Below are 12,149 nucleotides of genomic sequence, written 5' to 3' on the forward strand. Positions count from 1 at the left end.
TATGGGACTTGGTATACTGAGATGTCTGGACTTCCCTCAGACGCAGTAGCTCCTAGGCAACCCACTGAGATTGACATGTGTCCACCACATAATGTGGGAATGTGGAGAGGGGGAATGATTATCCATCAGTATAAGTTTGTAGCATAGACATACCCTAAAGTATGGCCATATGGTAGGATATTACACAAAAGTTTTTCCAAAGGAGAATGTTTACTTTCAGCCTTCTAAACATCTATAAGTGACTGCCTGCCACAACTCAGTAAGTGGACAGAGGAAGATCTGCACACCCAGGCTGGCATCATATCCCTCCAATTCCTTGAAAGAACATGTACAAACTATATCACACTTAAAGAGAGCTCACACTTTTAAAAAGTATGAAGCAGGATTTCCCTAAGAAAAGTTAATACAATTCTTTATTGGATATGAGCACAGTTCTTTAGCAGGAAGTAAGTCTTCTACAACCTTGTGTGAAAAATACTAGCCATTTTAAAGCAGAGCTTCAGAAGACTAGCATAAGCAAGTGTATGTTACTTCTCATTTTCCTCTTAAGTGATTATAAAATTTGGAGGGGGGGCATATATAATACCAGATTGGTAGTGTGAGGCAAGCGTTCACTATCATTTAAAGACAGGCAAGTATCAGTCTGTGAAGATTTTGCCTAGTCATTCTGTTTGTTATTCATACAGAGCAAGGCTTACTTACAGGTGTGCTACTCTCTTTCCTCTCAGGGGTGGCAGAATGTTCCCCGACCCAATCAGGCAATTGTGCACTATAGTGAGAGACTGCTGCACATCATCTCTGAAAGCAAATGTTAAATGTATTTAGTATTCGTAATTTGTCTCAGGTGCATGGAGGGAGATGCTTCTCTTCTGACACCATACGCTGTAAAGTAAGATATGTAGAGGCAGTGGATAGGCTGAAGGTCACCTGCTAAGGTTCATGGCTGAGGGGAGATTAGAAACAGATCTGACTTCAAATTCAGCATTCAATCCACTATACCACCCTGGTTTTTAATATGAAGTTAAGAAGACAAACGATGTTGAGAAGTCTCCTCCTGAAATCTCAGCATACTCACTGAGAACACTAAAGCAAGCCAATTTAAATGTACTACAGGCGTGCACTGTTTAACAACTATTTACTTAACTGATTGCATATATGATGGTGGTCAAAGCACAATAAAGATGCTCTTAATGAGGCAATCGCATCTCCCATAGCCTGCAGCAGAGTGTCTGTTTACACAACAGAGAGGCTCAATGCAAAGAAGAGGCCATTTATCTCCAGTAGCCTGTGCAGCCAGCTAGTGTCCGGCAGGGAGTGTCTGTTTACACAACAAAGGCAACAGACTGGACTGAACGTTCACTTAATGACCTAACCGCATAACAGGGATTGGAGAACATATCCCCATCATTAAGTGGCGCACACCTGTATTCACATGTAGCACACATGCTAAATTTTCAGTGTGTACTTCAAAAAAAAGTGTGTTTCTTTCCCATAAGAATTCTGAACTAGGAAGTCCCCAGCAAAAAAATCACAGCTGACCCACAAAATCAGTAGGAGAATTTAGGCAACTTTATCTTCAAGAGCTAAGCTGTACATGTTTACAAAAATAAAAATACCCATTCACTGACATGGGCATGAAACACAAACCAAGAACTAGTTTGCTTGTGGTGCATAATAAGCTACTGTTGCCATTGCATATGAAGTATGCACAGCATGACTGCTTTCTATCTGCAACAGAAGGACAATATTGGCCTATTCTATGAACTGTTATAAGGATTATTGAGATAATACATAAGAAGCACTTGGAAGTACTACTGTCTTTATAGCTGACATAGTTGCTAGCCAATCTGATCTAAGTGATTCTTAACAGATCAGTCCAACAGAGCAAATCCTAGTCACTAACCTGGACATTTCAAGATTTCCATCTGCATAATGTTCTAGTTTGTCAAGCTCTGGATGGAGAAAAGAATCCAGCAAATCAAAAGAAAAAGCTGTCTCTTCAGCTGAAGGAATGTGCCACTGAATGTCAAGATTCCTCAGATCACCAGGCTTACCCCAGTCCTGCAAACACAAAATGAAAATTTGCATTTCACAAGAATAGCAGACAGTTGCATGTTATAAAGTCAATGACAAAACCAGTCCTTATTGTAGGCAAAAAGGCCTGCAACACACTCGCCAGGCAACAGGGGTGCATCATAACAAAATTCTCTCAAAAGAAGTCTGCTTTTGATAACTGGAAAAGACAGGTCTGGAGCACATTTTTAAAAATTAAGGCCAACTGGAAACATTTACAGTTAGCTGTTACCCCACCCTGCCAATCATGGTCAATTCAGATTATTAGTTATATCTAAATTCTTCTTCACAGGACGTAGCCACTACTTGCTGAGCTACTCAAATGTTGAAATAACTGGAGGATTTTCTGGTTTAGTTTGTTCCTTCTCAGTGTAAGGAAGATGGAGTATGTGAGACTCAGTCCTGGTGCTTCTCCACAGTGGAGGGAGTGGCTGGTTGGGTTTCTTGGTTTTGATCAGTAACAGGTAACATCAAAACTCTCTAGTTGGTTAACTATCATTGGACTGCAGACAGCACTACATTTCATGGCATGTAAAAGACCTGTATTGTTTCAACTGCACTGGCTGCAGTTGGCATTTAGTCACCATTCAAAGGGCTATGGCGATTACCTAGAAAATTGTTAACAGACTGGAGCTATGGTACTTTAAATATAGTATAAATATTGAAATTTTAAAGTTAGGCTCTGTTCAAAGAGTATTGCCTCTCTTCTAGTGTTTTTTTTTCATTCACTAAAAACTGCAGTTTGTTGCAACCTCTGAAGACAGAGCAGGCCAGAGATGGCCAAAAAAACCATAATACAAAATGCTGCCAGTAAAAGAAATTGAGAAATACAGGGCGCAATCCAAACCTGCACTGGAGCAGGCAAGCCAGGAGGCTTGTGCTGCATCCAATGCAGGTTCGTTGGCTGCAGCTCAGCCAGGGGCAAGGGGAAGCTCTTCCCCTTACCCCTGGGTAAGGGCTGCACGCCCCAATGGGTCTCCTTAAACCTGCACCACCTCTGGAGGTGGCACAAGTCCGAGGTGAGCGGAGTGGCTCGAAGCCGCTCCGCTCTCCCTGGGGACAGGGATTAGGATCTGGCATAACAGCCGGGTCCCAAGCCCGCCCCCGGCTACCCGTGCGCCCGCCCCTGGGGCCACCCATCACCTGCCCTCCCCGCCCACCTTTGCCGCTTTTATCGGCATGGGTGCACCGGCACAAGCGGCGGGGAGGAAGCTGCCACAGAGGCTTCTGCCGGCCTCCGTGCTTTGGCGCATCTGGACACACCGATGCAGCTTCTTCCCACAGAGGTGCAAATGTGCTTTACGGCACGTTTGCGACCCTTCAGGGGCTCCTATGCTGGCATAACTGCCAGTTAGGATTGCACCCACAGTTGTCTACACTCTCAGCATTTTTCAGTTACACTTTCCAAAGCCAATGGGTTGGATAAATGTTCAAATAAAAGCAAACAGAATAATAGTTTCATACTTTTACTTAAAAAAAAGAAAAAAAGCAGGCAGTCAAATCCTCTAATCCTAAGTAAGTTAAAATCCTTGCCTTGATGGGAAGGTATTCAGAAAGAGGCTTGTCAAAACCACCTGGCACACTGCGGAATTCTGTGGGGTAGATAAGTGTAGTAGAACGAAGAAGATGGTGCAGTAGGTTACAAGACAGAATGTAACCCTGCTTACAAGTTAAATGGAGGGTTCGCTGAAGAATCTTCACAAGTGACTCCCTGTAGGGCAGTAACTTCTTCCCATCCACACGAGTGATCTAACCAGAAAAGAAATATCAGAAATCACATACAACCATAATAAACCATGGGAACAACACACAGGAACAGCTTTAGAAGATATCAAGGATATTACAACTCTCCAATAAACCCTGATGCCATCCTGACAAGCATGTAAAATTGCGGCATATGATGTTGAAATGTGTGCTATTTACATGGCTGCAACATAAAGCGCCAAAAGAAATGTGCCACAATTGGCTGAAGTGGAGGGCATATATGAGGCCTTTATCATCCAGGATGCTTAACAATTGAGATGGTGGGGGTATAACGGGAAAGAGCAGTTCAGACCTTCCTGTGGTGGAAGGGACTTCTGCACTGAAAGAACTTGTTTTGGGTAAGACACACAAAAGCCAGCTCTTCTGGGGACACCATCACAGCCACCACAATTCCACCTGAAGTGTTATAACTGTTATTCAGGGAAAGAAAATGGGCAAGTTTTTGGCTTCCTTCCTTTTGGATTAAGCATCAACTGTTATGCAAAAAGCTGGAATGCAGGCATAGCTCTGTAACAGTCCAAAACAGTGCTGTGCATCTTGTGTCTAGACCGCTTATTTTCAGTCACAAAGCATTATGTGCATGTAGGCATTACATGAACGTTTCTTGTATTAAAAAACTATGGTAATGTTTCTCTGCACTTTGCCATTTTTCACTAACATGAACATATGCAAGTCTGTCTTCTATGGATTCAGACCATTAGTTCATTTAGGTCAGTACTGCTTGCCATAGCTGGCAGCACCTCTGCAGGGTTTCAGACTGGGAACTGAATCTAGACCAATGGTTCCCAAATGTGTGTGTGTGCAGCCTCCTGATTTTAGAGATGGGCTGTGTCGGAATGCCGGATGCGGGGGAGGGCGCCAGGATGCAAGTCTCGTGTTATCTGGTGTGCTCCCTGGGGCATTTGGTGGGCTGCTGTGAGATACAGGAAGCTGGCCTATGGCCTGATCCAGTGGGGCTGTTCTTATGTTCTTAAATTGGTGGGTCATGACCCATCAGAGGAACAGGAAAAGTGTCATTCCCCTTTAAGGGAAATGACTCAGAAATCAGCAGCAGTCTGATCTGGACGATTGTGCTGCTGCTGGGAAATGGGAGGGCTTTTCCAACTAACCTGATGGTCACTTTGGCTCTCCAGAGGGTCTGGTGAGACTGCGACCTCTTCTGAAGCCAACCCTGAGACTTAAATACTGTTAAAAAGCAGGAAAAAAACCTTTCTCCCCCCCCCTTTTTACATAACTGAGAAGCCATGAGGAGAGATCCTCCAGTGAACCGTAGCGACCCCTAGGTAAGTTGAAAAACCCTCCCCAGCAGCAGCATGATCATCCTGATCTTGTTGCTGCCCTGCCCCTCCCCTCCCCAGGAAATACTCACAGGATTCCCAAAGTCCAAGTAGGACTTTTGAGAACCACTGATCTAGACCTTTCTGCATGCAAAACCACTGAGCTATGACCCATAATACAGATACCTTAGCATTTCATACCAATAGTCCCATCCCCTTAATACTATAGCCCCATCCCCTTAATACTCTAATATTAATAATTATAATACTTGTATTTATATACTGCCTTTCTGGTCATCGGATTACTCCCCTGACTTTATTCAAGGCGGTTCACATTGGCAGGCTATCTCTAAATCCCCGAGGGGATTTTTACAATAACAGAAAGGTTCTATCTTTCAAGAACCGCACAACATTTCAGATGGATCTTTCACAGTCTGGTATCATGTCTAGCCCCCAGTTCCCTCCCACGCTGGCTGACAAGCAGCTCCTTCATCTCTCACTTGAAGGGCAGCCAAGAGGCTTCTTCACTCACACCAAAGAGCAGGTGGAATAACTCAGCTCAGCTTGTCAGCTGCTTCAAAGTCTCGTCATTCACAGAGCTGCTGGTGGCCTCGAACTGGAGACCTTCAGATGTTATCTTTGGGCTAACGGAGGCTCTACCCTCTAGACCAGACCTCCTGCCCAAGTTGATCAAGTACTGAGAAACCACACCAAGAATTAAACCTAGTATTCATCATATTACCTCAGACAAAAGCTGAAGGTTCCAGAGCAGCTCCTTATCCAACTCTTCATCATGCAAGACATCATCATCTAGGGAAGACATTGAACCATCCTATTATTACTCTGAAGTATTCATAGGTGATGACTTATTTGCGAGTGACACATTAAGCTACTCACTCAGCTAAGTATTCTTGGCTATTTTTAAGCATCTTTTTTACCATCCAATGCCTCACACCTCACCAGTCCCCTGAATAATTAGTAAACAGAAGGTGTACAGGCAAGCCCCAGTATTCACGGGGGTTCCATTTTGGAACCCCCCCTCCGCACAGTTAATTGAAACTGCAGATACCAGGGAATACCCCCCCCAGTACTCCAGAGGTGAGGGGAGCCCCACTCCCCTTGCCTTCAGAGGGTCCTCTGAGACCAGCAGAAGCTGCAGACCTCTATCCATGGACTCTGCTGAGCCCAACAGTAAAAAATATGCTACTTCTGGTTTCTCTGTGAAACCGGAAGTGACTTTTTAACGCCTTATAAGGCATCAGGAGGCCTAGGGAAGCTGGGGAGGCCCGCGGACCCAATCTACAGATAAGTAATCCATGGATACAGGATCCGTGGATACAGGGCCCCTCATAGTTGCTTATAATGCTCATGACTCTTTTGGGTAATGGCTGTATGTGAACAAATTTTTATATTGTAGATTCTTTTTCATACAAAGTCCTGTAACAGATGCTCACCTCCCCTCCTAACTTAGTCCACAGACAGCAGTCCACCCTTGCTCTTCTCCAGCCCAGGCTTAAACAGAGACAAGGAAGTAAAGGAGGACAGAACAAAGGCCATTCTACACATCATATTTTTAAGATATATTAAATACTAAGATGTATTAAGTGAGCATCCAAAATTGATATACGTAAATGCAACAAACTAGTATTGGAAACATGTCAATATCATACAGGTAAACTTATCGAGAAGCCATAATTGGCTACAGCTCCTTAGAGTAAACTCAGTAGCAAATTCAGGTTGGACTCTGCATAATGGCCTTATAGCATTGGTAATAAACATGCAGTGTTATATGGGTACCAGAACAAGGATCAGCTGTTACTGTATACTGATCAGCTGTATACAGCATGATAAACATGGGTTGCTGCCAGGTAGTGTGTGAAGCTGTCCTTAGAGAGAAAAGGATAAATGGTCAAGGCAAGAGCAGCTGAACAGCCTACCAAACTAACCTCATAGGTATGTGAGCGCTTTTTGTCCTGTGTTACAAACTAATCTTGCTACTCTCCTGCAATTAATTTAACTGGACATTATAAGTGGACAATATGAAGTGTATCATGTTTTTCAGGAATAGTAACTTGTGAAACGAATTATTCTTTCAGGTACTGAATAAAAACATACACAGTCAAAATCGAGCCAATTGAAGCAGTGTAAGATCACTGAAACTTACTAAGTGTAAGATGTGCTATGACCTTGCAGCAGTGGGGTACAAAGAGCTTCAACGACTCCTCAGGACAGCACTGAAAATGTCACAAAGAATCAAGTTCTAGATTAAAAACTTTTTTGCAAATATGGAAGGTTTAAACAAACAAAAAAGAGCAATGTACAGCAGTAATTAGAAGTGTGGCCTCTTTGCTTAGAGGTCTTTATTCTAGAAGAGATTAAGTACTAGGGAGAAGGCAAGAATTTGCTCTCCAAGGCTTGGAAGAGAAATAGGTAAAGATTCCCAGGGCCAGCAAAAATGCAGAAACTATAGCTACTCCTTCATTTGCACTTCAAAGGGGGGAGAAGAGGGAACAAGGAAGAACACAGTCTCACTTTCACAGCAGCTCGGCACATGTCAGCTACCATCCGACCTGCCACTCTGGTCTCAAATATATTTGAAATGGCAAAGTTGAAAACTTTCTTCAAAGCAACCTAAGAGAAAAGCAAGAGAGGGAAATGTTAATAAAACTAATGAGGTAGAAAGAGTTGTTATATGGATAAACACTTACTTTGATCTAAAGGCTTGACTGATGCCACTGTCACAAATCAGACCATATTGTCCCTACTGTTTTATAGCACATTATGATCACAGGTTAGACATGCAGCATGATGAATATTACTAGCTTTTTAGGGTAATTCCTTCTTCAAAACACAAAGCAACAGGAGAAGGACAGAGCTTTTTAAAGGATCTACAGTTCCACAAGCATGCGTCTTACAAAAATTAAGCAAGGCAAAGCAGCTGAGAAATACTTTCATTCCCACACTCCTAATTCCACATACCTGAAATATCTCTTTCGAACACTGTGTGAGGATTGTGCTGAAAGTAGAAGACAAACCTAATTCCACTAAACTCTCCAACTGAGTCATCTTTTCCGTTTCAGTCTCTTCTCTTGTTTGTTCCAATGTACTGCTTTCTATAAGTCCAAAACATCTACACAATAATAAAAATTGAGGAAAAGGTGAGCAAAAGTTATGCTACTATTTTATAAATATACCTACTGATGTCCCTATACAAGATAAGTGGCAAGATAAAACCATGTCTGCATACTGTATTTTAAAAGCTTGTTAAGAACCACTTATCTGGACATCTCTGGCAAGAGGAGAATTGCCTTCAAGTAACCAGGCAGGAAAATCACATAAGCTATTTCTTTCCTCTAGTCACACACTAATCATCAACAGGTATCTGGCAGGCCACTGTGGAAGCCACATACAGGAAGCTGGACTAGATGGGCCCTTGGTCATTTTTAGCAGGGCTCTTGATATATTCTTATGTATGTGTTGCTGGGATGGAGAAAACTTCTCTATGTACCTTCACCCTCTCTTAAAACTAGGATTACTCAATGAAATGGACTGGACAGAGGAAACACTTCTTCACACACTAAGGGCACAATCCTAACCCCTTATATGTCAGTGCTTTCCAGCACTGGCATAGTAGTGCCAATGGGACATGTGCTGCATCCTACAGTTGGGTGTCACTCACGGAGGCCTCCCCAAAGTAATGGAATGTTTGTTCCCTTACCTTGGAGCTGCATTGCCCTTATGGCAGTGCTGGAAAGCACTGACATAAGGGGTTAGGATTGTGCCCTAACTTAAGGAGTCAACAGTTACGCACTGCCTTTCATAGCTTTAAAGGGACAAGTGGCCCTCTGCATGTGGTTTAAGGGAAGCTATTAAGAATCACTAATGTACTAATTTGGTTTGTGACTAACAGAATCAGGATGGGAAGAAATCTTCAGACAGACATGAAGTGCAAAAGACGAACAGCCCGATCCCCATGCTGCCTCAACATTGGCGCTGGGTGTTGCAAACATGCTTGAGACACATTTGCGCCACCCAGGAAGGAAGCGGTACTGATGGGGAGACCTGCACCTCCTTGTCAAAGCCATAGCTGGAGCCCTGGCTGCAACTGGAGCACGGGTAAGCACTAATCAGCACAGGAAGAATGGCAGAAGGCACATCTGGGTGGGGGAGGGTGAAAAGGGTGAAATAGGCTCAAGGGGGGTGGGGACTAGTGAGGCCTTCTCTGCCAAATCCTATCCCCACTTCTGGTCTCAGAATGCCAACATGGGGCTTCTCAAGTCTGTGCCAGCTACATAGCTGGTCTGGGTCTAAGAAGCCTCACTGAGATGGCTGGAGCTTTACTCACAGTAAGGCAGTGGTTTTCAGACTGGGGCATCGCAACGCCCCAGCCTGAGGGCCCTGGCCTCTTTCCCCTTAAGGGGCGGGGGCAGCCAGGGCGCATGGAGGAGGCAGCAGCGCAATAATAAAAATAATAACTAGGTATTTATATACTGCCTTTCTGGTCATCGGAATAATCCTCTGACTTTATTCAAGGCGGTTTACATAGGCAGGCATTTCTAAATCCCTCAAAGGGGTTTTTACAAACATAGAGGTTCTCTCTTTCAAGAACCAACAACATTTCAGAATGGATCTTCCTGGTTTGGTCTCACTTCTGGCCTCCAGTTCTCCCACGCAGGCTGACAAGCAGCTCCATCTCTCACACGGAGGGCAGCCAAGACGCTTCTTGTTCACAACCAAGAGCAGGTGGAATCACTCAGCTGGGCTTGTCAGCTGCTTAAAGGTCTCGCCATTCTCAGTCGTTCAGGGAGCTGCCGGTGACCTCGAACTGGCGACCTTCTGATGTTATCTTTGGGCTAATGGAGGCTCTACCCTCTAGACCAGACCTCCTGCCCAGACCAGACCTCCTGCCCAGAATCGTGCCGCTCAAGGGGCTGCAAGGGCTTGGCTGTACTTACCACAGCCTCCTTCAGCCTCCTGGGGGTGTGGGAAGCCCTGTGCGAGCACCTACAGAGCTCCCCAGGTCAGGGAAAGTGAAGTGATCGCGCCCCACTTCCAGTTTAGCGGAGCGGGGTGCGATCGCTCCGCTTTCACTTTCCCTGACCAGGGGAGCCCTGCAGGCGCTTGTGCAGGGCTCCCACAGCCCCAGGACGCTGCTGCAGGAACTAGTGAGTGCATCCCAGTCCCTGCAGCTCCCTGAGTGACGCGATCCTGGAGGATCGCATTGCTGCCTTCCCCCCTGCCACCTCCCCCCCCACCCCCGCAAAGACTTACTGTGAATTTCAAACTCTGAGAGTTTGAAAACCGCAGGGGTAAGGAGACAAAAGGTCCCTTACTCCAAGGAGACCTCCACCCTGCTCACATTCAGCATAGGATGCAGTGGCTGCTGCTTGGTGCTGTTGCTCTTATGTTGGATAGGATTGGGCCCTAAGGTGAGATATGTAAGAAAACCAGTAGAGCAGTGGTTTGAGCTCACTTGCATGTTCAGGCTCCCATTACAACTTGCCTGTCCATAAACTGCAGTACAAAGTCTTCAAATTCAGCAGTAACAGAACACAACTCTCTCTCCACCTATAATTTCAAAGCATAAGATAAGAATATTTAATGTCTTCATGTTCTAATCTAGTGCATGATTATGATATACTGCAGTTAGAAATTCCAAATCAATTTGATGTATACTACAAGAATCATTAACTCTTCTTTCAAAACTTCTACCCTTTTGTTATCCATACTCCTCCCCTTGTTACAACCCTTTCAAATTAAAATAAATTCTAAATAAAATCTGAGCCACATAACTTGACTTTTCTGGGTGTGGAGCACAAACAACAAGATATAGTGATCCTAGTTTTTTTCTACTTATAAAGGAGGCTCTTTCCTCATTTTAACCTTTAAAGTTAGTTTGTGTTTTTTTAAAGCAGTTCAATGTACAATAGCTTCTAGCGTGACACAACACTTGAGTGCTAAAAGAGCTTTCTCCACAGATTAGCTAAAGCACAATTAGCCATTTAACATCTTACCCTTGTGAGATTATCTCTCTCTTGTAGAACAGATGAACAATCTACTAAAGGCATCAAAGTAGAAAATGTTGCAATAAACTGGAATGTGATCTAATGGGAGATAAAGAGAAAGTTCCAATATGCATCAGACATAGATAAATATAAAACAAGAACAGAACATCATGAGATTGCCACAATGCCAACAATAAAAGTATGTTTACATAGTTGTTTTAAATTATATGGAAAAAATGAGATGAATCAGAGCTAGTTCAGATGTTTGAAATCAGGTAAATTTCTGTGTGGTTGGTTAAGAAGCCTCACCCAAGACCTCTTGTACAACAGGACATTACACAACTTAGTGCTCAGTCACACCCAACTCCTATGATCCCCTTACCACTTTTGTTGAAGAAGAATATAGAAACTGCATATACCTATAGCCATGCCACATCATATGAATGGGAATGCGCAGACCTCCAAGTTTCAAGTGTCTGAACCAAGCCACAGGGCGGCAGGATGAGTTGTATGACAAAAGCTAGACACCCTATCTTATGTAAAATTATAATGCAAAGTGAATTTCATTACATGGGACTTCTGAAGGACATTCATTACACTATTTTCACAAAGCATATTTCGAAATAATTGCAAGCTGGTTACTTTCTATGAAGTGCAGCATATTTAGACTCATAGTACATTTCATTTTGTTATACTACTATACAGCCCAATCCTATCCACACTTCCCTGGAAGTAAGCCCCATTAACTCTAATGGGACTTCACATGGGACATGTCTGACTAATTTAAGTAACCTAACATAATAGTAACTAATCATTTTTATTATTTTCATTTTACATATGAAATTGTGATAGTCCCTTGCTGGTACCTATTGGGTACTATATTTCCTTGTTATTTCCTTGGGCAGGAGGTCTGGTCTAGAGGGTGGAGCCTCCATTTGCCTGAAGATAACATCCGCAGGTCGCCAGTTCGAGGCCACCGGCACCGTGCGACCTTGAAGCAGCTGACAAGCTGAGCCGAGCTATTCCATCT

General features: G+C 43.7%; 1 protein-coding gene across 2 annotated transcripts in view; it reads right to left on the reverse strand.

Annotated features, from left to right (window-relative positions):
- Positions 1–12,149, reverse strand: part of PSME4 (proteasome activator subunit 4) — a 100,076-nt gene that overhangs the window by 40,798 nt on the left and 47,129 nt on the right. For both annotated transcript variants that reach the window (XM_066625885.1, XM_066625893.1), the window contains 9 exons: positions 11,129–11,218; positions 10,618–10,682; positions 8,094–8,244; positions 7,647–7,745; positions 7,279–7,348; positions 5,857–5,924; positions 3,607–3,822; positions 1,904–2,061; positions 703–798 (listed from right to left, as the gene is read on the reverse strand). In XM_066625885.1, the coding sequence (XP_066481982.1) occupies positions 703–798; positions 1,904–2,061; positions 3,607–3,822; positions 5,857–5,924; positions 7,279–7,348; positions 7,647–7,745; positions 8,094–8,244; positions 10,618–10,682; positions 11,129–11,218 (1,013 nt within the window). The remainder of the gene's footprint in view (positions 1–702; positions 799–1,903; positions 2,062–3,606; positions 3,823–5,856; positions 5,925–7,278; positions 7,349–7,646; positions 7,746–8,093; positions 8,245–10,617; positions 10,683–11,128; positions 11,219–12,149) is intronic.

The sequence above is a fragment of the Tiliqua scincoides genome, chromosome 1 (assembly GCF_035046505.1).
Source record: "Tiliqua scincoides isolate rTilSci1 chromosome 1, rTilSci1.hap2, whole genome shotgun sequence".
In the NCBI taxonomy this organism is placed as follows: Eukaryota; Metazoa; Chordata; class Lepidosauria; order Squamata; family Scincidae; genus Tiliqua; species Tiliqua scincoides.